General features: G+C 45.0%; 1 protein-coding gene across 8 annotated transcripts in view; it reads left to right on the top strand.

The window, feature by feature from the left end:
- The window catches only part of LOC139578717 (SH3-containing GRB2-like protein 3-interacting protein 1), a 105741-nt gene that overhangs the window by 66944 nt on the left and 10946 nt on the right, over positions 1-27851 (top strand). For 2 of the 8 annotated variants that reach the window (XM_071406675.1, XM_071406679.1), the window contains 16 exons: positions 5547-5619; positions 9561-9585; positions 9934-9954; positions 10174-10239; positions 10545-10611; positions 11343-11527; positions 16923-16934; positions 18193-18214; positions 18356-18440; positions 18844-18980; positions 20943-21053; positions 21522-21596; positions 21754-22584; positions 24352-24488; positions 24879-25008; positions 27021-27080. In XM_071406675.1, the coding sequence (XP_071262776.1) occupies positions 5547-5619; positions 9561-9585; positions 9934-9954; positions 10174-10239; positions 10545-10611; positions 11343-11527; positions 16923-16934; positions 18193-18214; positions 18356-18440; positions 18844-18980; positions 20943-21053; positions 21522-21596; positions 21754-22584; positions 24352-24488; positions 24879-25008; positions 27021-27080 (2037 nt within the window). Of the gene's footprint in view, positions 1-5546; positions 5620-9560; positions 9586-9933; positions 9955-10173; positions 10240-10544; positions 10612-11342; positions 11528-16888; positions 16935-18192; positions 18215-18355; positions 18441-18843; positions 18981-20942; positions 21054-21521; positions 21597-21753; positions 22585-24351; positions 24489-24878; positions 25036-27020; positions 27081-27851 lie in introns of those variants that run through there. The other 6 variants (XM_071406681.1, XM_071406678.1, XM_071406680.1 and 3 more) reach the window with 4 other exon arrangements.

Below are 27851 nucleotides of genomic sequence, written 5' to 3'. Positions count from 1 at the left end.
CTGGTACGGAAGCCATTAAGTCATTAAATAGCTTCCACTAACCAGGCACTCTGTTATTTTCATATCCACTAATTAACCCCTACGCATGGGGAGGGAGGCCTTCATGTGTTGTCAATCCCAATGTCAGAGGACTGCATTTTGGCAGACTCTGTTGCTTTGAGCGTAGATACATGGCGTAAACACGTATTGCAGTAAATAGAGTTATGAGAGAGAGTAGAACAAAGTGGTTGTGGTCACTATTTCTACGGTTCAAATCAAATTGTATTAGTCACATCCGCCGAATACAACAGGTGTAACCTTACAGTGAAAAGCTTACTTACGAGCCCATAACCAACAATGCAGTTTTAAAAAATAAAAATAAATACGGATAAGAAATAAAAGTAACAAGTAATTAAAGGGCAGCAGTAAAATAACAATAGTGAGACTATATACAGGGGGGGTCCGCTACAGAGTCAATGTGCGGGGGCACCGGTTAGTTAGGTAATATGTACATGTGGGTAGAGTTATTAAAGTGACTATGCATAGATGATAACAACAGAGAGATGCAGCGGTGTAAAAGAGAGGGGGGGGGGGGGGCAAATGAAAATAGTCTGGGTAGCCATTTGATTAGGTGTTCAGGAGTCTTATAGCTTGGGGGTAGAAGCTGTTCACTTGGCGCTCCGGTACCGCTTGCCGTGCGGTAGCTGAGAGAACAGTATGACTAGGGTGGCTGGAATCTTTGACAATTTTTAGGGCCTTCCTCTGACACCACCTGGTATAGAGGTCCTGGATGGCAGGAAGCTTGGCCACGGTGTTATACTGGGCCGTACACACTACTCTCTGTAGTACCTTGCGGTTGGAGGCCGAGCAGTTGCCATACCAGGCAGTGATGCAACCAGTCAGGATGCTCTCGGTGGTGCAGCTGTAGAACCTTTTGAGGATCTGAGTACCAATGCCAAATCTTTTCAGTCTCATGGGGGGGAATAGGTTTTGTCGTGCCCTCTTCACGACTGTCTTGGTGTGCTTGGACCATGTTAGTTTGTTGGTGATTTGGACACCAAGGAACTTGAAGCTCTCAACCTGCTCCACTGCAGCCCTGTCAATGAGAATGGGGGCATGCTCGATCCTCTTTTTCCTGTAGTCCACAATTATCTTATTTGACTTGATCACGTTGAGGGAGAAGTTGTTGTCCTGGCACCACACAGCCAGGTCTCTGACCTCCTCCCTATAGACTGTCTCGTCGTTATCGGTGATCAGGCCTACCTCTGTTGTGTCATCGGCAAACTTAATGACGGTGTTGGAGTCGTGCCTGGCCGTGCAGTCATGAGTGAACAGGGAGTACAGGAGGGGGCTGAGCACGCACCCCTTAGGGGCCCCTGTGTTGAGGATCAGTGTGGCGGATGTGTTGTTACCTACCCTTACCACCTGGGGCGGCCCGTCAGGAAGTCCAGGATCCAGTTGCAGAGGGAGGTCCTTTGCTTATTTATTCCCAGGGTCCTTTGCTTATTGTTGAGCTTTGAGGGCACTATGGTGTTGAACGCTGAGCTGTAGTCAATGAATAGCATTCTCACATAGGTGTTCCTTTTGTCCAGGTGGGAAAGGGCAGTGTGGAGTGGATCTGTTGGGGCGGTATGCAAATTAGAGTGGGTCTAGGGTTTCTGGGATAATGGTGTTGATGTGATCCATGACCAGCCTTTCAAAGCACTTCATGGCTACAGACGTGAGTACTACGGGTCGGTCATCATTTAGGCAGGTTACCTTAGTGTTCTTGGGCACAGGCACTATGGTGGTCTGCTTAAAACATGTTGGTATTACAGACTCGGACAGGGAAAGGTTGAAAATGTCAGTGAAGACACTTGCCAGTTGGTCAGCGCATGCTCGCAGTACACATCCTGGTAATCCGTCTGGCCTTGTGAATGTTGACCTGTTTAAAGGTCTTACTCACATCAGCTGCGGAGAGCGTGATGACACAGTCTTCCGGAACAGCTGGTGCTCTCACGCATGTTTGAGTGCCATTTGCCTCGAAGCGAGCATAGACATAGTTTAGCTCGTCTGGTAGCCTCGTGTCGCTGGGCAGCTCTCGGCTGTGCTTCCCTTTGTAGTCTGTAATGGTTTGCAAGCCCTACCATATCCGACGAGCATCAGAGCCGGTGTAGTACGATTCGATCTTAGTCCTGTATTGGCGCTTTGCCTGTCTGATGGTTTGTCGGAGGGCATAGCGGGATTTCTTATAAGCTTCCAGGTTAGAGCCCCGCTCCTTGAAAGTGGCAGCTCTAGCCTTTAGCTCAGTGCGGATGTTGCCTATAATCCATGGCTTCTGGTTGGGGTATGTACGTACATTCACTGTGGGGACGATGTCATCGATGCACTTATTGATGAAGCCAATGACTGATGTGGTGTACTCCTCAATGCCATTGGAGGAATCCCGGATTATATTCCAGTCTGTGCTAGCAAAACAGTCCTATAGCTTAGCATCTGCTTCATCTGACCACTTTTTTTATTGACCAAGTCACTAGTGCTTCCTGCTTTAATTTTTGCTTGTAAGCAGGAATCGGGAGGATAGAATTATGGTCAGATTTGCCAAATGTAGGGCGAGGGAGAGCTTTGTATGCATCTCTGTGTGTGGAGTAAAGGTGGTCCATAGTTTTTTTTTTTTTTTCACTGGTTGCACGTTTAACATGCTGATAGAAATTTGGTAATTTAAGTTTCCCTGCATTAAAGTCCCCACTTCTAGGAGCGCCGCCTCTGGGAGAACGTTTTCTTGTTTGCTTATGGCGGAATACAGCTCATTCAATACTGTCTTAGTGCCAGCCTTTGACTGTGGTGGTATGTAAACAGCTACGAAAAATACAGATGAAAACTCTCTAGGTAGATAGTGTGGTCTACAGCTTATCATGAGATACTCTATCTCAGGCGAGCAATAGCTCGAGACATCCTTAAATATCGTGCACCAGCTATTATTTACAAAAATACATGTCTTGTCTTACCAGATGCCGCTGTTCTATCCTGCCGGTACAGCGTATAACCAGCCAGCTGTATGTTGATAGTGTCGTCGTTCAGCCACGACTCCATGAAGCATAAGATATTACTGTTTTGAATGTTCCGTTGGTAGTTTAATCTTGCTCGTAGGTCATCTATTTTATTCTCCAGATTGCACGTTTGCTTGCAGAATGGAAGGAAGTGGGGGTTTATTCGATCGCCTACAAATTCTCAGAAGGCAGCCTGCCCTTTGGCCCTTTTTTCTCTGCCTCCTCTTCGCGCAAATCACGGGGATCTGGGCCTATTCCTGAGAAAGCAGTATATCGTTCGCGCCGGGCTCGTCAGACTCGTTCAAGGGAAAAAAGGATTCTGCCAGTCCGTGGTGAGTAATCGCAGTCCTGCTGTCCAAAAGTTATTTTCGGTCATAAGAGATGGAAGCAGCAACATTATGTAAAATATATATTTTTTTAAATAAGTTACAAAAACCGCAAATAAACAAAAAAACGAATCGGTTGGGGACATGTAAAACGTCTGCCTTCTTCTCCGGCTCCATTATTACAGTGGTGGGGGTCTTGCTGTGTGTGAGTCACTGATACTATATATGTGACACTTACTATGCTTCCTGTGCGTGTGTCCTGTGTGTGTGTACCGCTCTGCTGCTCCAGGGTATTATAGTTCTGAGGGTATTAAAGTTCTGTGGCTGAGCCCTGATGATGCAGGGGGGAATATGTTAGCAGGATCAATGATAGCAGGCCTGTCCGGATCGATTTCTCATTTGGGTTGTGACAGGTACCCACAGAAGCAAACCCTAGTCAGGGCAGGGTTAGGCAGTGACAGGTACCCACTACCCATAGGCCTACTACACTCTTAGGGGGAAAAAGGGTTCCAAAATGGTTCTTCGGCTGTCCCCAGGAGAACCATTTTTGGTTCCATGTAGGGTTAGGCTGTGACAAGCAACCACAAATCCAGCGGGGACAGAGGCTGTGACAAAGGCAGGTACTGACAGACACCCAGAAGGACAGAGGCAGCTGAGACAGGTAGGTAGGTAGTGACAGGTCTTCACAGCGCTTGTAGACAGACAGGGACAGGTATGTACTGATATAGGCAGAGACAGAGAGAGAAAGAGACGTGCATAGCGGCATATTTTGACTGTTGTCGCGTATCTCTTGGACTGGCAGTTTCATTTGCATGCTACAGACGAGGCATGTTTAGACTGTGCTTTAGGAGATTGCATGGAGATAGGCTTCCTCCTCCCCGTGCTGTGTTGATTCTTCATTCGTCAACCATCGCATTTGTTTTTAATTCATGAGTTGAGCCACTGGTGTTGAATTCAAGCACTGGCCTAGAAGCTAGGGATAAAGATAGTGTGTGTGCGTTCAAGGCTGCTTCGTGCAGACACACACTTCAAGGTTCTGGGTCCACCAGTGCGTGTCACACTGTAGTTGGAGAGGTACTGTGGAGGCGTGAGACGACAGACCGAGAGACATGAGAGAATGACAAGGCTTGAATACTGGGACCAGAAATGCAGGGAGATAACTGGGCCTTCATTTTGGGTAAGAATGGAACATTGGAAAGTTAATATGGCCCCAAAAATATATGCCAATTTCAGTCTCTGTTAGAGCTGTTAGAACGTAATCTTAACAGTCGCTGTACTGCTTCAATATTCTGTTCCAAGTCATTTCAGTCGGCTGCAGTCTCTTTGGTCTGCGGAGGACTGAATATGGAGAGCAATAAAGTTAGCTTCCCTTCTGAGTTCGTGTTTTAATAGTCTAGTATCACGGCAAGTTACATATCTCTTGAAGCAGAATACTCTTGATTTGTGTTTAATGAGAAATGTTTCTCTGCTGTGAAGGCAATTATCTTATCAGCCATGCTCTGTTTTACTCTAAAATATTAAGTAAGGATAAATTATAGGCAAAGTAGGTGCCAGATTCCTCCCTACTCATTGGCTATACTATGAGTTATTTCTGTTGATGATCCAGTGTATTGATTTAGACTGGGTCGAGTCCGAATTTAGACTCGGTACTAATGGTGGTGTCAGTATCAGAGGGGGCCTTGACAGATCGATGATCAACAGAAAGGCATCCATATGCATTGGCCATGAGCACCATTTGAGATGTGAACGAATATTAGCCTTCACAGCGCGATAGTGTTGGCCTTCACAGAGTGTTCTGCTACTAAATAATAGATGAAAAGCTCACCTTTGATCCACCGGACCATAGATCTGGGCCTCTGTTCTAACGCTGGACAGCTTAACCTGGCTCGAACTCTATGAATACACAAAGATGGACACACACATACTGTACATACGGACACACACACACACACACATGCACTATGTGTATACACAAACATTCATATGTTCACACATACAGTACCTAGACACGTTTTGATATAAACACACACACACTCATACACACACACACACACACACACACACACACACACACACATACACACGGCTCACAGCTGGGAGTTTCTGACTTTTGCTCTTTGATGCTGATGCCTGTTGATTGTGTGACTGTGTGTGTGACTGTGTTTGATCTGTTAACACACTAAACTGTGTCTCTCCTCTGGTTTCTCCTCAGGATTGAAAAAGCGTACCAGGAAGGCCTTCGGGATACGGAAGAAAGAAAAGGGAGACAAGGACAATGACTCAACGTAAGTCTACCAGTCTAACTTACACACACACACACACACACACACACACACACACACACACACACACACACACACACACACACACACACTCGTACATTCATATACACGGCTGTCACCCAAAGATGATTCCACTGGCTGTGTACGTTCCATCGAGGGCGTTGAGGTTCTGTTGACCATGGACGTTTCGTTCCACCTGAGGAGCTCTACAGTTTGAGCCATAATGTCCGCTCACCCGAGGACTGTTGTCTTGGCCAGCTGTATGGCTGTGCCCATGCCTCTGTGAAACTGCCTGTAACTCTGGCTTCAAGGCTCAGCACTGTGATCAATCACTACCTGGACCTAGTCTTTTCTCTAATGCTGTTTGGGAAGTACCGATTCCCCTCACTGGGTTGTATGTGCATCCATGCATGATAGCTTTTCATTTTGATTCATGACATCTGATAGGTGGGTATGAATCTGTTGCTGTGTGTGCGTGCATGCAAGTGTTTGTACCCAGTGATGTAGTGGTATTACCCTCCACTACAACACTGTTTGTGCGTGTGTGTGTGTGTGTGTACTGTATGTAATTGTTTGCAGGGGAAGTCATCCCTTATACATCTTTCAAACCAATACAACTTTTCTATTGGTATCACGATGAAGATACTCTCAATATAAGTATGATCCCACACTTGCTCCCTAACAAAGGGAAGTGAGGGTATAAAAGCATTGGCCTCTGTTTACAGTGCATTAGTAAAGTATTCAGACCCTTTACATTTTCAAAAAAAAAATTACGTTACAGCCTTATTCTAAAAGGGATAAGATGTTTTTTCCCCCTTCATCAATCTACACACAATACCCCATAATGACAAAGCAAAAACAGGTTTTAATTTATTTTTTGCAAAAAAATGTATTCCGACTTTACTCAGTACTTTGTTGAAGCATCTCTCCCATTCTTCTCTGCAGATCCTCTCAATCTCTGTCAGGTTAGATGGGGAACCTCGCTGCACAGCTATGTTCAGGTCTCTACAGACATGTTCGATCGGGTTCAAGTCTGGGCTTTGGCTGGGCCACTCAAGGACATTCAGAGACTTGTCCCGAAGTCACTCCTGCGTTGTCCTGTTGGAAGGTGAACCTTCGCACAAGTCTGAGCTCTTGAGCGCTCTGAAGCAGGTTTTCGTCAAGGATCTCTCTGTACTTTGCGCCGTTCATCTTTCCCTCGATCCTTACTCGTCTCCCAGTCCCTTCCGCTGAAAAACATTCCCACAGCATGACGCTGCCACCACCATGCTTCACCATAGGGAGGGTTTTGGCCAGGTGCTGAGCAGTGCCAGATTTCTTCCAGACGTGACACTTATCATTCAGGCCAAAGAGTTCAATCTTAGTTTCATTAGACCAGAGAATCTTTTTTCTCATGGTCTGAGAGTCCTTTTGGAAAACTCCAAGCGGGCTGCCATGTGCCTTTTACTGAGGATTGGCTTCCCTCTGGCCACTCTACCATAAAGGCCTGATTGGTGGAGTGCTGCAAAGATGGTTGTCATTCTGTAAGGGTCTCCCATCTCCACAGAGGAACTCTGGAGCTCTGTCAGGGTGACCATCAGGTTCTTGGTCACCTCCCTGATCAAGGCCCTTCTCCCCCGATTGCTGAGTTTGGCCGGGCGGCCAGCTCTAGGTGGTTCCAAACTTCTTCCATTTAAGAATGATGGAGGCCAATGTGTTCTTGAGGACTTTAAATGCTGCAGTAATGTTTGGTACCCTTCCCCAGATCTGTGCCTCGACACAATCCTGTTTCGGAGCTCTACGGACAATTCCTTTGACCTCATGGCTTGTTTTTTTTCTCTGGCATGCACTCTCAACTTATATAGACAGGTTTGTGCCTCTCCAAATCATCTCCAATCAATTTAATTTACCACAGGTGGAATCCAATCATGTTGTAGAAACATCTCACGGATGATCAAAGGAAACAGGATGCACCTGAGCTCAATTTCGAGTCTCATAGCAAAGGGTCTGAATACTTATGTAAATAATGTATTTCTGTTTTTAATATTTAATGCATTTGCAAAAAAAAAAAAAAAAAATCGGTTTTCACTTTCTCTTTATTGGCTATTGTGTGTAAATTTATGAGATTTTTTTATTTATTTAATCCATTTTAGAATAAGGCTGTAACGTAACGAAATGTGGAAAAATTGAAGTGGTCTGAATACTTTCCGAATGTACTGTACACTACATGACCAAAAGTATATGGACACCTGCTCGTCGAACATCTCATTCCAAAATCATGGGATAATAATATGGAGTTGAGCTGATGCTATAACAGCTTCTACTCTTCTGGGAAGGCTTTCCACACCTTTGGAACATTGCTGCAGGGACTTGCTTCCATTCAGCCACAAGAGCACAAGAGCAGCACTGATGTTGGGCGATATGGCCTGGTTCACAGTCGGCTTTCCAATGCATCCCAGAGGTGTATTTGCATTTTTTATGGATCCCCATTAGCTGCTGCTAAGGCAGCAACTACTCTTCCTGGGGTCCGGCAGAATTAAGGCAGTTCGATGGGGTTGAGGTCAGGGCTCTGTGCAGGCCAGTTAAGTTCTTCCACACCAATTTTGACAAACCAAACTGTTGCCACAAAGTTGGAAGCACAGAATCGTCTATAATGTAATTTCATGCTGTAGCGTTAAGATTGCCCTTCACTGGAACTAAGAGGCCTAGCCCGAACCATGAAAAACAGTCCCAGACCATTATTCCTCCTCCACCAAACTTTACAGTTGGCACTATGCATTGGGGCAGGTAGTGTTCTCCTGGCATCCACCAAACCCAGATTCGTCCACCACTCCAGAGAACTCTTTCCACTGCTCCAGAGTCCAATGGCGGCAAGCTTTACACCACTCCAGGCAACGCTTGGCATTGAGCATGGTGATCTTAGGCTTGTGTGCAGCTGCTCGGCCATGGGAACCCATTTCATGAAGCTCCTGACGAACAGTTCTTGTGCTGACGTTGCTTCCTGAGGCAGTTTGGAACTCAATAGTGAGTGTTGCAACCGAGGGCAGACTATTTATATGAGCTATGCGCTTCAGCACTCGGCGGTCTCGTTCTGTGAGCTTGTGTGGCCTACCACTTTGCGGCCGAGCTTTTGTTACTCCTAGACGTTTCCACTTCACAATAACAGCACTTCCAGTTGACCGGGGAAGATCTAGCATGGCAGGAATTTGACGAACTGACTTGAAGGAAAGGTGGCATCCTATGACTGTGCCATGTTGAAAGTCGCTCTTCAGTTCGGCCCATTCTACTGTCAATGTTTGTCTATGGAGATTGCATGGCGGTGTGCTCAATTTTATACACCTGTCAGCAACGGGTGTGGCTGAAATAGCCGAATCCCCTCATTTGAAGGCGTGTCCACATACTTTTGTGTATATATAGTGTAACTTTTTCTACATGACAGCGGTTCCACACGTTGCCGTGACGCAAGTTGTGTGGGAAAAATATAATTTGTATTTTATTCTGTTATATTTAATTTTATTCTTAGCCTACTATGTGTGTTGACTGTGATCAGGGTAGCTTAAGTGTGTCTTGTCTGTTTAAATGAACAAAATAGCTATTGATTTCATGTGCATGTCCATGTAGCATACGGGCAGCACAGACCAGTAACATAATTAGAATATGCCATTCAGTTCTTTTGAAAATGCTTATCCCGGCAGGAATGTGGTAAAAATGGGACTGTATGAATTGAGCTCAACATTTTTTGGCCAGATTATTATTATTTTTTACAGGTAACATGCCATAAAGTCTGTCTGTAAAGGGTATTAGAAGGCCCCTACATACTGCGGTTTTCCAGTGAGCTGCTTTGCTAATTGGCAGTGCGCTTAAGTGTTAGGAGAAAATATGGAAAGTGGATATCAAGATCCTTACTTTCTCTTTGCTCCCTCCTCTCCCGTCCTTTTTTCTCTTTCTCTCTCTTTCTTTCACAGGGGCTCCCCTGACAGAGAAGGGGGTGTAAGTATCACAAAATCATTCATGCTTTATCCAATGGATTAATCGGTCAACTTGTTCAACTGTGAAATAGTTCACAATTATTGAATTGTGTTGTCAATAAAGATGCTTAATAATGTCATTGCTGGAAGGTGAAGACATGATTGCCTATTTTACAAGCTCGGTTTAATACTGCGCAGTCCTTTAGGTGAATCAGCACTGTGACATTGGTGCCCCTTTTTCATTGACTCCAGAATCAAATGAAATGAGTCTTATTGTTGAACTTAACTGTTTTGTGAGGTATTGAATTTCCTTACATGATTTGATTGTATTTGTATTCTCTGTATTGTGGACTCGACTGTCATCATCCAGGATCCCCAAGAGATTGAATCGGTATTGAACACTATTGGAGTCCCGTCTAGTGTAGGATATGTAGTTACTATAGACTCTACTCTACTAGACCTTAGGTAATCCTTAGGTGTATAGTTACTAATTGGTAGTTTCTGTATCGGTAGCATTGAGTAGCCAATCACTTAGCGTAGTAGTGCATGGGTTGAGTAATCAGGATCCTGATTGGTGGAATTGATTGTGATCGTGTCATTCTGTTTTCAGTCACAGAAGAAAGCCAATGGTGCGGCTGTCAATGGATTCTCTGGAGAGATCGACTGGGACAGATATGTATGGAATCATCTTCCTTTGAACAAGCTCATATAAAAAACAAACCTATGATTATGTTACTGGCATACTCTCAAAGATCTATATGTCATGGACAGTAGATATTCTTCTGACCCTTCTGTTACTGTCGTTTCTAAAGATTCTGAGTGTATGTTAATGTAGAATCAATCGGTTGAGGTTAATTCCAATTCAATCAATTCAGGAAGTAAATTGAATTGACAGAATTTAAATGGAATTGAGCCCAACCCTGATTGCATGTTGTAAATACAGCGTGTGATGTTGGTGTGTCTGTTGCTCGTGTGTTTCAGAACACCCCTACAGTGGACGATGAAGGTTACAGTCTCAGGCCAGACGAGGAGGAGGGGCCAGGATCAGATATCCTTTATCATCTAGCTACACCCTAATGGAGCTAGATATGAACTATTTCACACTACATAGTACACCTACACCTAATACTACACCTATAGCACTATAGTTCCACCAAATCACAGATGACTTATAGCTTTTATGTCACAATATGAGCACATTGCTGTTTGTATGTAGAGTCTGTGTTTGACTGGCTGACTCAATGACTGACTTAGTGAATGACTGTCTATCTAGATCAGAAACATTTTGTATTCATCCCACCACAGAACAGCCTATGAGTACAAATCAACATTGAGACCGTTGAGCATAATTTCATCTCAGCTCAATAACAAACAGGCAGCCGAGAAATAACTGAGTGTTACTTCAACTCAATAACAGCTTACAGCATATGGCCTAGAACAACTATATATTGATTAGACTGATATTGCTTGGAGATTCGCCAGGCTTTTCGGAACCTGCTGTTCTGCGAGGAGATTCTACGGTCTCCTGATTAGAAGCTGTTGTATGCTGTAGTATCTAGTATTTGGTAGAGTTGTAGATATAGAAATGGTTTCCCCTAGTACAGATCTAGGATCAGCTTCGCCTCCCACAATCCTAACCTTAACCATTTAGTGGGGAAAATGCTAAACTGGCCTAAGCTCACCGTCTAGGGGCAACATCACCCTGCTCCTAGAAATACAATTGTAAATGACCTATGATCTTCAGATATTAAAAGATGACTGTCTTTAACGGCAACCCACCTGGCTCCAAACCACCCAAGGAGCACTTCTTCTCCTCCAGCGAGTCGGAGGGAGAGGAGGACCACAGGAAAAAGTTTAAGATCAAGATTAAACCTTTACCAGCGGAAAGTGCCAGCTGTTTGGCCCCCTCAGTAGATGAACTCAAAGCCTCCATAGGCAACATAGCGCTGTCTCCTTCTCCTCTGGTGAGTCCCTCCCTCCGCCATCACTGCTCTGCCCTCACTGGAGCCATGGTGTCATTTTCTCCTACTGTATACTGTATTCTAGAATGTGTTTGAATTGTTGCGTCTGCTTGCTGTTCTGTTCCTCATTAAGACATTCTTTCCAACGTTCAAAACACATTTCTTACGGTCTCTGTGTGTTTCTCTGTCACACCGCATGTCTTTTCTCCTCATTAATCCACGTATATGCCTGTCTGTGAGTGAATTATATTATCTCAGAGGCTCATTCCATCCATATACCTGTAGTAACAGTGAGCTAGGGAGAGAGACACTGGGGTTTGTTTACCCTCTACTACACAATACATTGCTGATGCTAGGGATGTTGGGGAGAGAAATGGTGGCTGGCAGGTCTTCAGCATTCTGCTGTGACCTCAGTGGACTACCAATTACTGGAGTGGAGTTTAACCCAAGGCAGATGTCTCTAAGCAGCCCACAGAAACCAACGGACACTGTGTTATTGAGTCTCATTATACACTTTAAACCGGAGAGAGCGTTCCTCCACCACAATGACGACAACTTCATGAGAAACCATGAGATTCAAACCTACTCAAATTAAAAACATCACTTAAAACCTTACATTAGCAGAGTGATCCAAATGAGGGAGAGGTGTTTAAGGAGTTTCTCTTTGGGATGGGGCCCCTCCCTTCCAACCCCCTCCACACCCGTCAGCCCTTCTCTAGTGTCATACCTGGTGTAAATAATTCAGCCTGGAAAGTGGGTATTCACAGTGAGGCCGTGATGTATGCTGTACGTACGCAAAGACCGTCTCTGGTCATACGAGAACCTTACAGACTCAATAATTCATCCATCCACTGGCTGTAGAGCCGCTTGCTAGCCGTTAGCTCACTAACCTGGAAGAGTGAGCAGGTGTTTGGTTGTTTTAAGGTGTACCTGGCTCTCTCTGTGTGTAGAGGACTTTTACAATATAGATCAGGGAATAGCAGACAGTGGCTGTGTGGTTCTGAGTGTGGCCAGTCAGTCATAGAGAGTTGTACTATGTCCTCCTTTCTGTAGGTCAAGTAATCACCTAAAACTCAATGTCAAAACCTTGTTCCAGAAAGGTCTGTCACTGCACTAGGTTAGGGGACAGAAAGGGTTGGAGACTACGTGCCATGGGTCTAGGAGAGAGCTTTAATGTAGAAGGATGTAACCCCAGGTCTTTCAAGTCCTTTAATATAGAGATGTATCCCCAAGCAACGGTTCCAACTCCCACGTCTGAATAGAAAGCAGTGCCACCTCTGTCCTATACTCTCCAGATTAAGTCTGTGCCAATTAGCATCTCCTCCATTTAGTAAAACCTTTCCAGTCTGTCCAGAGTGCTGGAACCTCTACCTTTTTACCTCAGTCATGAATTAAACATGAGTCACATGCTGGACCCTCACTCACCATTGCAACTGTGTGCTTACCCAGGTAGCCCTGGCAACGGTTACCAGGACATTGGCTAAAGAGAGCTGGGATAGAGAGCAAAGGTTAACAGGCTAAATCGAACAACGAGGTTATTTCCACATTTCCTTCCCTGGCTTTCTCTTGCTCCCTCATTTGATCTCTCCTGCATTCTCTCTCTCTCTCCTTCTCCCTTTCGCCTCTTTCTCTTCCTCCCTCTTTATCTCCCTTGACCTCGATGTCTCTGTATTAAAGTGGAATGTGGTGCTCTTAGAGGGGGATGGCTGTTGAGAAGAGAGACCGAGGAAGACTTGTGTGTGTGTGAGAGCAGATTATACTCCCTTGGGCATTTCTGTACACGGCGCAATAGATGTATCCTTTAGATTTTCCCTTGTACTCAACAACAATCACTATTGATTAAACATCCAGTCACTCATCAGATCAAAGTCACTTATCGATATACTGTAAATGGATGAACGAATGGGTGTGGAAAGTGAAATGGATGGACCGATTGGTAGATAGGGGATACTTATGCTCTCTCCGCGGCGCTTACGTAAATCAGAGTAGATAACTATTGCCACGCGTGTTTGTTTGGTCAGTCAATTTTGTGTCTACAGTAATTGTGGATGATCTACGATAACATAGTATCCCCTCTGCCTCTTTCTCCTCTCTCTCTCTCTCTCTTTGTCCTGCCTCCTCCCTCTACCTTCCTCCCCTTCTACCTGCTAACTTCTGTAGAGGAGTAGTCCGGTAAGCCTGTTCTTGGCATGTCGTTGTCGGTTTCTTTTTCTCTCCTCTCTCCCTCGATGTCTCTCTGTTAGCATGAATTGCACACTTGCATGTCTGTTTTCTCCCTTTCTGTTTGTGATTCGGCATACTGACTTTTCTCTCTAAGGGTCACATTGAATGCCTGGTGGGTGTCCATTGGGTCCATTGTAATAGAGTATGAGAAATATGCAATAGCAATACAACACACTCAGGTGTACTGGTGAACCAGGATTTGTGGAGAACAGGTTGCTCTGAATGAGAACCAATGGTTGTGGGATTTGGGACTACCACAGTACCAGCACGAAGACAGCTTCTGTATAGTGACCTTTGATAGGATAGAAATCTGGCTTCTTTCTCTCATAATATCCATGCACCTTTTGGCTAGCGGCTAAGACACAACAGCTCAGCAGATTATATGTGCGGGGTGTTTGTGTGAGTATGTGCTTTTATTTCAGTTCCTCTGAGTAAGGTCCCCTGAATCTGATTTTAAATTGAGGCTGTAGCAGTCAGTCAGTTGCATTCCACACGAACATAATGATGGGAAGAATTACAAGGGAGGTGGCAAAGGGCAGAAAATGATGCAGATATAAAAGGGAGATGGAGAAGGATACAGCTGAATGAAGCCACAGCAGGTCCACCGAACAGTGGAGAGGACCGGGCCAATTGGATCAGTCATTATGGGTTCTGTGATTTTCTCTCTCAACATATTGACATACACACCCATGCATGATCGCACACCCACGGATGAATCATCACGCTCACTCGCGCGCGTGAATGAGTCATCCGTGCTCCTCTTAAGCCCTTCTCAGCTCTCTGCTTTCTACTCCATTATGCATGGTTGATCTCGATAGCTGTGTTCAAGAGCATCAAAACCATAATGTATCATGGGCAAATTGTGACTGGCTGACTGATCTACAAATAATAAGGAATAGTTATTTATGATGCAAGGTGATTTGTAGATCAGTCAGTCGGCGGCCCAGTGTCTCACGTCAGATGCCATCACTTCTACGCGAAGCTCGTCCCTCAACTGATCTGTGGAACTCATCCCTAATTCTGAAAATCACTCCGCTCTCGGTAGATGACACACTGGCTACTACCGCAAACCATGTTCGATCAGCTGAGCAAACTTTCTCCTGCTAGCAGCCTATTGAAGGCTTGTTTGAATGGCCATACGGTAGCTATTTTGCCAGCTTGTTGATGAAGTTGTACTGCACCAAAGTTATGGAACTGTTCTCAGAAATCCGCATGTATCTGATAGCTGGCACTGTGCCTCGCTACTTTGAAACATGTTGCCAACGCGATAACACCGCAGAGAGCAGTCAGCTGTGTTGTAGAACTCCGCACACTAATCACGCCAGAACAGATGTCATGAAAACTAATTTGTGCATTACCTAAAACTTCAATACACTAGCTAGCGGGAGTATTCAGCATTGAGTGTGTGAACTGATGTTTCATATGGATTGATTTGAAACTGGTTCAGCCAGCAAGCAGACACAAGCTATCTGATGTGCTAGCTAGCAAATTTTCGTGCACATTTCAAATTTCATAAATACAGATTCTACCACCACAAAACATCTTAGCTAGATGTAGAGTTGGGTGGTGAAGACTACCCAAAATTAGCTACAAGTTTATAGTTTAAAAAAAAAACTCTTGACAATGTCACTTTGGTAACATTTTCGAATGTTAGGACAGCATATTGTAGCCAAACATATTTGTAGCTATCCCATGTGCTTGCAAGTTATCAGACAGGTCAGATGTGAGACAATGTGGTTGATCTATTTTAAAGCACATTCAGGCTGTGGCTCATGCACTCTTAAAAAGCATGCTACTATTCGAACTGGCACGGCTAATGATGACACCACAGTCCTATTAAAATGTTGCAGCGCTCTGCTTGACCTGTCATTGCTCCAGTCACACAATGTTCCTGCCTCATTGCCCCGTCCACCAGGAAGTAGCCTACAGCTAAGTGCCGGAGCCCCTATACCAATTTTTTTTAAATAAATAACCCAAGATAGACCACAGGGTGTCGTTTCCAACCGGAGCAAATTAAGCGTTGTGGGCAGGACAAGCAAGGAGGTGGGCAGGGCCAAGCACAAGCTACCCGAGATCCCATTGGCGTGTTCTAGCATGTATTTGCATGTTTCATTTAGGGAACACCTACTCCTGTGAAGTGAGCGTATGCAATAACTCAATTCGCCATTGCACTCCTTCTAAAACAATGCAACTTTTTAAAAACTTTGAGAGGTTTAAGTCCACAAAACGTAGTGCACTCTGTTCGTAACAGATGATTGTGTAGCGACCGGCACAGACAGCGGTGTGTTATGTGGTAGGCTATTAGTGGGTTGTGTTGTACTTACCAGTGGTCGCGGGGTCCGACATGCCAATCAACCTGCTATCTGCCAATCACGGGGATGCCTGGAATGTTCTGATGCCGGGCATCCTGGGGGTTGGCGGAGTGGCGTGGAGGGGGGTTGGGCAGGGGGATGGAGCATTGGAAGTTAAGACCAGGTTTAGCCATTGTTCTCTCTCTTACGTCTGGGCTTCACAAGAGAAGGTCACGGTTGGCTTGTGGGGTATCTTTTGTTTATTTGGCGTGGGCTACGGCCAAACAGTAGCCTGTGTAAAGTTGGGTTAATAAACCGTCAATTCGTAAACTCAACCCTCTGTCTGGACAATTGTTCCTTTTATGATCTAGTCAGGTCATTTACAATAGTTTCGGGAGCAGAAAACTGTATTGAGCTCGAGTGTTTCATCTCTGAGAGAATTAGCAGAATATTGGCCAGGTTTCATCTAGCTCTAACGTCTCCCACTTTCTGCCACAGGATTTCCTCTCCTCTCACCATATTTGGTGGTGAAAAGAACTTAAAGAGATGCTTCAGATGTATACGTCCTGTGAAGTATCTGGCTCATTGTTCTCTCGTAGTGACATCACTATGACAGTAAACTACTGTACCTTTCTTTACCACTCTGTCTCTCTGGTGCGGCGATGACTAAGCTGAATTTCCATTACAGCCATTAATGGTGATGAATCTGGTTGGGCCTTTTGGAGAAGTAGGCTACTGGTTCTAACTGACTGAGTGTAACTGTTGTGTTGTGAGTGTAACTGTTGTGTTGTGAGTGTAACTGTATTAATTTGGAGAGGTGTGCTTTACTGATTCATCACTCTCTGACCAGGTATCTCTTCTCTCTTCCTTTTTGCTGGTCATAGAGACGTAGCCCGGTAAGTGTCCCTCCATTCCGTGTCTGTCCCTGGGGTAAATTACAAACGCTTTTTCTCACTCTGCTTCCTGTAACCTGCTGGAGGAGTGGAGGGGAGAAGGTTGCGGTGGAGTTGACAGTTGAAACAGATCAGGAAAATATTGCTAATTTTTCACCCAGTCCCTGGGTGAATCTGAATAGTCTTTCCTTGATTCCTCATAGCCTCTGTCTTCGCCGCCTCCTTGCTTCCTTCTGATATATTAAGGAGCTGGGTAGGAGAAGGGATGACACGACGCAAGAAATTGAGAAAGGGCATTTGAGATTCACCCCATCTGTCGACAGCTGAACCCTTTGATCTCTCACTTCAGACCCGCATTCTAGTGATTCCTCTCTCACTCTCCCTCCTCCCTTCTCCCTCTATTTTCCTTCTTATCGTGTCTCTTTGAGAGTTATTTCATGCACTGTATTCTCACTAAAAAGCAGCACTCTCTGTCTTGGTCTCTTGCTCTTTTTTATCTCTCCCTGCTCTCTCTTTCTCTCATTTTCTCTCTCTTTGCCTCTGAGTTTCTCTCTGTCTCTCTCACCATGTTTCTGTATCTCTCTCTCTCATTACACAATCTCATCTGTATTATATATCTGTCCCTCTCAATTTTGTGCAGGGTGTATAATGTTTTGGGCTTACACGAGGCTTCAAAGACCTACTCTTTCTATCTGTCTCTGACAGCTTTCTGTGACCACTGAACTCCCACTATGCACTGAGTGCACAAAACATTATGAACACCTGCTTTTTCCATGACATAGACTGACCAGGTGAATCCGGGTGAAAGCCTTGATTCCTTATTGATGTCACCTGTTAATTCCACTTCAGTCAGTGTAGATGAAGGGTAGTAGACCTGGTAAATAATTATTTTTAAACCTTAAGACAATTGAGACATAGATGGTGTACTGTACTGAAACCAATTGCTCCTAGATTGTTCCACAGTATTTCTGCGGTAGAGAGAACAGACCTAGTGGATCTCCACTTCCCTGTGGAGACAGTTGCTAAGTCAGCCCAGCCAATGCTCTCATCCGATTAGCTCATTCTTAGGCTACAGAGACCATTTTCTGACCTAGTGGATAGACTCCCTCCTGGGAATACTGTATCTAATGTGCACATTAACACAGTGTGACTCATGGATTTTTAAAACCCTTTAATATTTCCATATGAGTCATTTGAGTGTGAAATGTAATGTGTGATATGTTTTCTTGTCTTTTTTCAAATGTATGTGTTGTTATTATAGGGGTTGATGACAAAGGACTCTGGTAAGTACCTAAGTTGTCTCCTCTTGTTGTTTAAAGCTAAAAGCCTCAGGTGAAAAGCCAAGTCACTGATTAGCTTCAATGTGTTTCAGTTTGTATGATGAGTCAGTTGAGGTGAACGACTGTGAACGAATCTCTCCTCAGGTGAAGAGATACAGGTAGCTCGGCCAAGACGTCCTGCACCCATTGAGGTCCCCACATTGGCAGCCCCGGCGCTACAAGTCCCCAGGTACGTCTTTATCTGTTGCCCACTGACCTGTTACAGACTCGCCCCAGGTGCTGTGGCTGTGTAGTCATCCACTGGTCTGTACATCCGTAGTTTTACATGAACCTCTTGTTGACTTCCAGTCTCTGATGACAATCAGCAGTCACTGATTTAGTAACGTTAATTCGGAAGCTGATACATCCCCTTCCTTCCCTTATGACATGAATGCATCTCTCTTGTTGTAGTGTGCTGAGTGAGGTGACTGAAGCATGTTTGTCTTAGTTTCTGTGGTCGACTGATCGTCTGACTCGTCCTGCTGTCCCTGTCTATCCTTATCTCCATCCCTCAGCAGTAAGAAAGCCACAGTACCAGAGAATGCTACAGCCTACTAACCCTGTCTGTCTGTCCCTCTTTATCTCCCTCCCAGAAGTAAGAGAGCCCCAGCAGTACCAGTACCAGAGAAGAAAGCAGTACCAGAGAAGAAAGCCGCACCAGTACCAGAGGACACTGCAGCCTTATTTGGGCCTCCGCTGGAGACAGCCTTCGGAGAGCAGAAAACTGAAGGTACATCAACTTTCCTTGATGTTTGTTTGGTGTGTGTGTGTGTGCGCGCGCTGAGTGATTTAACCAGCATCGACATTGGTTCAATTACTTGAATTGCATTTAGTTAGTATTTTCTTTGTGAGATCAACTCGCCGTTTCTCTAGAAAGAAATCCAAGCAAGCACGAGAGAAATCAGATCAGGAACAAACTCTGGGATGCTATAAGAATTTGTAGTTTTCAACAGGAAAAAATTCAACTTAGTTCAGCGCAGAAAACATGCTAATTAACTACAATGCCCATAATCCACTGCCCGCCCTGTTTATCCAGGCCCCTGACACTCATGAGAGAGGAATGTACACAACGACGAGAGGGATAGAGACAGTTCGTGAAGTAGCTCTACACAATTGATAGTTGCAGGACTCTGTAATTTTGTCAGACAGCTCTGCAGCATAAGGAAGCTACTAGCTAGCCATCTAGTTAGCTACTAGCCTAGCTGAACAGGATGACTCGTTAGGGAGCACAGAGATTACGGTCACGTTTCCCTGCTCAGACTTTGCATGCATCAACCCATGGTTGCGTGCCAAGTCATCGACTGTTCCGTCGGGCACCAGATTGCTATAACATACAGTACTGTATGATGTGGTTAGTTGATATGTAAGATCTGGCATGCGTCAGCAACACCTGGGCAGAAGAACGCGTCCAACGTTAAGTTGAGATGATTTGAGATGAGTTGAGCAGAGATGAGTTGAGCAGAGTTGGTGACTAAAGAATTAAATAAAAGAAAGTCATCAAATAAAGTAATAAGACAATGGATGGTTTTCAATGTTTTGGCAATTGAATGTTCTCAGTATTTGGCATTTCAATTAAAAAGCACTAAAATAATTTCATGTAAAAATAAAAAATAAAAAAATAACCAGAAATCGTAAACTGTGATTCTTTTTAAAAATAAAACTCGAACTGACCTCAAAAAGCACAAATCTCTCAGAACTAGCGTGTGTGCGTGTGCGTGTAATTTGTAAGTCGCTCTGGATAAGAGCGTCTGCTAAATGACTTAAATGTAAATGTGTGTGCGTGTGTGTGTGTGTGTGCATGCATGTGTCCATCCCTACCTTGTTTTTCTGTGACCGAGCACTGTAACGACAATGGCTTGTCGTGGGAGCACTGACGCTGGCTGTGACACTGAAGACACACCGCAGATGCATAGCACCAACAAGATGGATGCTTCCTATTTCCTCCACTGCCTTTCGGCCACCTCTAAAGACACTATCCCTCTTCCCTTGTCAGCTGCACACACTGCCACTATGTCTTGCAAACTAAAACTCTCACAAACATGCTAGTGGTCAGAAGCACTATGAGGTAAATGAGATTCCACCTTGGTTGGTTTGTTGTTGTGTGGATCCTCCCCTCACCCCTCTCACAGTCAGGGTTCTATACTAGCTCTGCAGGCTCTGACTGGAAGGCTCTTAGCTTGTTATATAACTACCTGCCGAAGCATAGCTAATGTCACTACATACAGATCCAGCAGCCTTTGCTTTTTTTTTAACACACCATTCAGGGATAGAGGTTTCTCGACGAGGTTGTTAGTCCCTGCTGATATCCCTCTTTCTCAATGGAGGGGTTATTTAAAAGTACGTGATTCTGTGAGACTGATAGGGTTGCTATTCTCTATTTGTAAGTAACGGATGAGCTTGTATAAGATGCTGCTTTCGGTTGTAGGAGATACTCGCCACGACGATAACTAATTAAACTGATATTACCTCGTTACTTCTTGCTGTTTTTTTTTTTAGCAGTGATTGGTCGGTTATAGGCATGACACGTTTAGGTTAATGGTAATCTGGGTCCAAGAATTCAGATTCAATTCATGTCTTTATTGTAGATGCTAACATGCAGTATTTTAACATGCAGTTACCAAGAGGTATCTATTTTTAGCTTATTAAACTGACGCCCCCTCTATGTTATGTCCCCTGTCTGTCCTGAACGTAGCGGGTATATCTGAGCCAGTGATGTGTGGCGTGTGGGGTGCTCCTCTACCTGAGTCTGAGTCTGAGTCACTGAGCCCAGACTTCTCTTTCACAAGACCCTTCCCTACAGGCAGTAAGTTTTCCATTTGTGTTTGCACTTCCTGGAATGACTGCACGGAACCATCAACTCACCTCATAAACCACCTCACCCTCATGACTGAACCTAATGAGCGATCTGGACGGATGAACAGAGGGAGAGAGAGTCTGTGAACAAGTGTGCCATTAACTCTTCCTCGGCAGCCCGTACTAACCCTCTCATTTCATCCGTCATTAGTTAGAGACATAATTAAATCCATACTAATGTTGAGCATCATGATTCAATTGCATCTTCCTCCACTTCCCCCCCTGCATCTGCATGGATTATGGGCCATATGCATGGTGGTGTATGTAATATATGGCATGGGGCTGTATGGTAGTTCCCTACCTGTACTGTGCTGTGCTGAGCTGGTGTGGCGCAGCCAGGCACTAACACCAGGTGCCTCTAGATGGCGCCACCCTTTAGAGTGACAGGCTGTTCACGGATGCACTGATATCATTGCAGCTCCGCCCCCGCTTCCGCCCAAGAATGTACCGACCTCCCCCCCTCTGACTGGCTCCCCCTCTGCAGATGCTGCCGGTAAGACCCCTCATCCCTCGACCCCTCACTCCAGCCCCCTACCCTCTCTCCTTCCCTCTAACTTTTTCTTGCATTTGCTGTCTCTCCCACTCTCTCTCACTCATTCTCATACTAACTGCTCTGCTCCTCTCTCCCTGCACATGGCTCTGTCTGTCAGGTTTGTCAATAAAGGCAGAAGGCTCAGGGAGGAAGACCTCCGTCCCAAACCTGGACACAATTTTCGGCCCAGCGGAACCCCCTGCCTTTGGCGAGGAGTCTGCCGACAAGTGGATCTGCTTCAGCGAGGAGGATTCCGCAGCCTCTGAAAAACCGCCCCCTCCAACGTCCTCACCCCCTCCAGAAGATCCCCCCGCCCCTCCTGTACCCACCTCCCCTCTCCCTCTGGATGACCCTGTCCCTGCCCCCTCTCTCTCCCCTCTCCCCACCTCCCCTGCCCCACAGGAAGAACCTGTCTCTCCATTACCCACCTCCCCACCCCCTACAGAGGAACCAGTGCCCCCCCTACCCACAGTCCCACCCACACCTAAAGACCCTACACCCCCACCCTCACCACTTCCACCAAAGGACCCTACACCACCCCCCACTCCCACACCCACTGCTGTCCCCACTCTCGACTTAACCTCCAGCATCGCCCCTGTTCCCCCTGTCACCTCACCCCCCAGCGTTGCCCCTGTCCCCACTGCAGTCCCCTCTTCTCCCAAAGCAAGCACACCTGTCTCCCCCACCAGCCCCCCTGCCGCTGTGGAGGCACCCTCACGCACCATCCCCCCGCACCTCGTCTTGGCCGCGGAGGAACGGAGGAGTCCTGAAGCAGCAGCTCTGCCTGTCCCACCTGCCCCTCCGAAAGAGGACCTCAGTGAAACCACCACCACCGTGTCACCCAAAGATGTTGGCCAGGTTTCCCGTGTTGCGCCTCCCCCTCCTCCACCCCCTACGTACAGGGCAGTGGTGTCCTCGCCAGGACCAACGACAGGAGGAACGGGTAGTGGTGAGTACTCCTGAAGGCTAACCTCATCCTACACAACACCCCCATCCATAACAGCACAACCCACCTGACCACTGTCAGCATCAGTCTCAGCCCGTAGAGACGTGCTGATGTATAACGCAGTCAGCTAGTGTAAGCACATACTTAATATGTTGTCATTGTAAAATATTCTGTTCTTAATTGACTTGTCTGTATAAATAAATGTTGGATGATTAAAAACTAGGAACATAATGACCATCTATTTAAGGCAGTGATTAGGTTTAGGTGGCTTGCTGTTTGACTGGAGTGGCCCGTTGAAGTCAACTGTGAGTAGGAGAATTATATTCATTACGCTGTGTAATGATTAGATTAATGCTGACTGATTCCTATATCAGGGCTGATCACAATCCTCACATTAATACAGTATAAGAGAAGGTACTGTACAGAAACACTGCTCTTGTGTAGACCTACAGCTCGTCTTACAAAATCGTGTGTGTGTGTGTGTGTGTGTGTGTGTGTGTGTGTGTGTGTGTGTGTGTGTGTGTGTGTGTGTTATCAGAAAGAAGTGGGTTAAGATTTCTAAGCCAATGAACCCGTTGTTCCCTGTTGTCGTCTATGTAAGGTGCTTTACAATTATGACGGTCGTTATGCAGTATTGTTCTGTTGTAGACTAAAAAGAGAAGTGTGTAGTGTAGACCTGACTGTGTGTGTATTCTACGTGACCATGATGAGGGGCATTAGTTAGTTTAGTTTAACACATGGAACGGGACAACCGGATTCAGGACTGAAAACACAGCCGGGACAGATCCTGCTGACACAGCACTTCGGAATGCCGGGATGAGTGGGTATTCTGGCTCTGACTTTCTTGTCCCCCTGTGGGAAAATCGGCCCTCAAGATAAACAATAAAGTGACTGACTGAGACCAGAGTGTTTAAAAAATATATATCATATCACCCACTACTGCAGGGGTGTCAAACACATTTTTCCCCAGGGGCCACACTTGGTCTTAATTGAGGTTCAGAGGGCCGCACTGGTAATTTGTTATATTTCTTTGCCTTAAAAATTGGCATAAAATAGTCCTCTATCCATAGATTTTGGAATTTTCAATGCTCCTTTACTGTCAAGTGATTATTTGCGAGCTGGACAGTCAAAAACCTGTATGAATACAGGTCCATTATCATTTCTACACAGTTTCAAAAATATATATATATATTTATATAAAATATAAAAAACATATTCAAACCACCAGCGGCCAGATTGGACCCCCTGTGCCATATGTTTGACACCCCTGCACTACTGTCTGCCAAAACCTTCCTCATAGATAGCCATGGTGGACTGGTGTGTGTTGTTTCGCTGTCGTTCTATCCAATTCAATTTAGCTCAGTGGAAATTCAATCAAACATACTGTTCCGTCAACAGGAAACCAGGTTATCCAATCATTATTCTAGAATGAACTAGATGTTCTAGAGCTCGTGTCAAACTCATTCCACGGAGAGCCGAGTGTCTGTGGGTTTTCGCTCCTCCCTTGTACTTGATTGATTAATTAAGGTCACTAATTAGTAAAGAACTCCCCTACCCTGGTTGTCTCAGTCTCAATTGAAAGGAAAAAACAAAAAACCCGCAGGCACTAGGCCCTCCGTGGAATGAGTTTGTCACCCCTGTTCTAGAGAGACTGTCTGGTCAGTTTTGTTTTGATGTGCTAGGATCTCCCCGCATGTTTATTTTCGATTTCTCTGGACAGTGATGTCCTAGTGTTCTTCTAAGCCAGGTGTCCTCTTGTCCCCCTTGCAGGAGCGTCCTCTCCGGCTCGACCTGCTACACCGTCAGCGCCATCAGCTGTTGTCAGCAGCCCCACCCCGCCCCCACCTCCGCCACGCCCTTCCTCACGACCCAAACTGCCTCCTGGGAAACCTAGCATGGGGGACGTGGTACTTGATGATATCTTTGTTTACACTTGACTTACTACACACTGTAATAACACCCTACTTGCACAGTAACAACTCTTCTTATATATATAAAAAACAGCGTAGGGGATATGGTACGCGATACAGTAATAAAAACCTCAAACCTCGTCAAGCAGCACACTCCTCCTCGTAAACAATACCTTTTTTATACTTTATGGTACATCCGCAATTGACCTGTAGTAGATATTTGACTGTTAGTTTCAAGTGTTCTTCACGTTTATCCCCCCCCAAAAAATCGATGCTGAACTGTGAGGATGATTGAACATTAAATTACTGATAATTAAATCATATCACTAATAGGATATCTAACATGAAAACCTATCTTTTTTTCTCTGTCACTCTGTCCCCATGCAGAGCCGGCCTTTTAGTCCCCCGGTCAGTCACTCGTCCAGCCCCCCTCCAATCGCCCCCCTGGCTCGGGCCGAGAGCACTTCCTCTATCTCCTCCAACAACTCCTTGAGTGCAGCCACCACCCCCACCGTCGGTAAAGATCTCACTGTCTCTGTGTCAGGTGTGTGTACCGCGTCATCTCTCTCTCATCACTACCTGTGCTACTGTACCTGTGATACTGTTACAGTACTTGTGCTGTTACCTGTGTTGAGCGTTTGCTTCGGGTCAATCTCTGTGCTGCTGCTGAGATGGCGGCGTCCATCGGCTGCTGGTGCTTTTCTGTGACTCAACTCTCTCTCAATAAATCCTCATGCATTCCTCCAGCGGATGCTTGAGTTACAGTTATTCACTCAGTGTTATGTATTACACTCACTCAGTGTATTCACTCATTGTACACTGCATTTCTGTGAATGCGGGAAACGATTTTAAAGACTACAACATGCCTAATAAGTCGTAATGGAATGGTTAAATATACTGTAACCGTTCACTCAGCTAGGGGAGAATGTTACTGTCAGAAGAGCCGACAGTATATTACGAGGTCATTCAGTCAGTCATAAAGACACATGGTATTAATCCCAGAGAGCGTCATTTTAAATCATCCCTTAAACGAAGCATGATGTGGTAAATGTTTGCTGGGTATTTACTGTTTCGTTAGATACACAATGCGTACACTACCGTTCAAAAGTTTGGGGTCACTTTTCCTTGTTTTTGAAAGAAATGCACTTTTTTTTTAAAAATCTATTAAAATGACATCAAATTGATCAGAAATACAGTGTAGACATTGTTAATGTTGTAAATGACTATTGTAGCTGGAAACGGCTGATTTAAACAATTGTTTTAATGGAATATCTACATAGTAGTACAGAGGCCCATTATCAGCAACAGCATCCCGGAGTCGCCTCTTCACTGTTGACGTTGAGACTGGTGTTTTGCGGTTACTATTTAATGAATCTGCCAGTTGAGGACTTGTGAGGCGTCTGTTTCTCAAACTAGACACTCTAATGTACTTGTCCTCTTGCTCAGTTGTGCACCGGGGCCTCCCACTCCTCTTTCTATTCTGGCTAGAGACAGTTTGCGCTGTTCTGTGAAGGGAGTAGTACACAGCGTTGTACGAGATCTTCAGTTTCTTGGCAATTTCTCGCATGGAATAGCCTTTATTTCTCAGAACAAGAATAAACTGACAAATTTCAGAAGCAAGTTCTTTGTTTCTGGCCATTTTGAGCCTGTAATCGAACCCACAAATGCTGATGTTCCAGATACTCAACTAGTCTAAAGAAGTTTTATTGCTTCTTTAATCAGCACAACAGTTTTCAGCTGTGCTAACATAATTGCAAAAAGGTTTTCTAATGATCAATTAGCCTTTTCAAATGATAAACATGGGATTAGCTAACACAATGTGCCATTGGAACACAGGAGTGATGGTTGCTGATAATGGGCCTCTGTACGCCTATGTAGATATTCCATTAAAAATCAGACGTTTCCAGCTACGATAGTCATTTACAACATTAACAATGTCTACACTGTATTTCTGATCAATTTGATGTTATTTTAATGGACCAAAAAATGTGCTTTTCTTTCAAAAACAAGGACATTTCTAAGTGACCCCAAACTTTTGAACGGTAGTGTACGTCATGTTCTTTAGATCTGTGAGGAGAACAGTGGAATATTTATTTTATTTTTTATTTTACCGTTATTTTACCAGGTAAATTGACTGAGAACACGTTCTCATTTGCAGCAACGACCTGGGGAATAGTTACAGGGGAGAGGAGGGGGATGAATGAGCCAATTGTAAACTTTGAATATGATTCGCAACCTAAGTAGGCTTAGAGCGGAGAGCACACAATTGAAATGCTGATCATGCCTTGTGTGTTTCTCATCCCATACATTTTTGTATTTGAGTCGTGAGTTGTTTTTTTTCTCTCCACATTTTTCATCCATCCCATCATTTTTTCGTTCACAACGTGCCCTCTTTACTGTGACACTGTCCATTTTTTAAAATGTATTACCATTATTCCTGACAGGGTTTTTGATTTGTTTTGATTTGTTTTGATTTGCATTTGCTCTGTCCTTTTTTTTCTTTTGGGCTGTCGCTTGTTGTGATGTCAGAAGATGATGCTTTTGTAGACAAACTGCCCACGTTTGGGAGGCCCTTTGATTCCCTGGCAGGTACAGTATAGTGTGGATGGAGGGAGGCTTTCTGAGAGGAAGGGGGTGGCACCTAGGAGTGGTCAAAGTTCCACCCAAGCTTTGAAGACCGTCTGATGTCATAGGTCATCCATCCATTATCATTTTCTTGCTTTGTTTGTTTGTTTTTGTCAATCCATCTCAGAGTTGATGGCAGCTATCATATGAGGGGAGTGAATTTGAACTGAGATATTGGAGTACGCCACAGATTTCGTTTCCATTTTTCACTTGAATGAAAAGCATCCCAATGATAAAGCTGAAATGTCATGCATCTGTTTTTTATCATCCCACTCCTACAAGGTTATTAGTATTTTTTTTTTTATGACTGTCCATCCTTTGCTGCCCACATCACCATGGCAACATCCATTTTTGTGTGATAGTTATTATGTGTGTACTGTATGGAGTGCACTGTGTTTTCAACCATGCTGTTACTCTGCGGTGGTGTGTGTGTGTGTGTGTGTGTTCGTTCCTGTGTGTAAAGAGTGTAGCCTGTCTGAAGAGCTTCTGTGGCATCTGTGGGCACTCTCGATCCACACACACACTCTGTGATAGAAACAGAGCCTAGCTGCTTTTGAAGTCTGGCAGGAGAATTAGCCTGAGTGTCTCCAACTGGTTGGTATTCATCGCGCCACACTCATCCTCACCACTCCGATCATCACAGACAGGCAGGCAGCCAGTGAGAGAGCTCTCTGGTGCCCATATCCCAACCTACCCCCCCCCCCCGTACTAGACATCCCCTTAGCCTCTGCCTTC

Source organism: Salvelinus alpinus, chromosome 6 (assembly GCF_045679555.1).
Source record: "Salvelinus alpinus chromosome 6, SLU_Salpinus.1, whole genome shotgun sequence".
NCBI lineage: Eukaryota > Metazoa > Chordata > Actinopteri > Salmoniformes > Salmonidae > Salvelinus > Salvelinus alpinus.
This window is presented reverse-complemented; position numbering and strand designations above follow the sequence as displayed.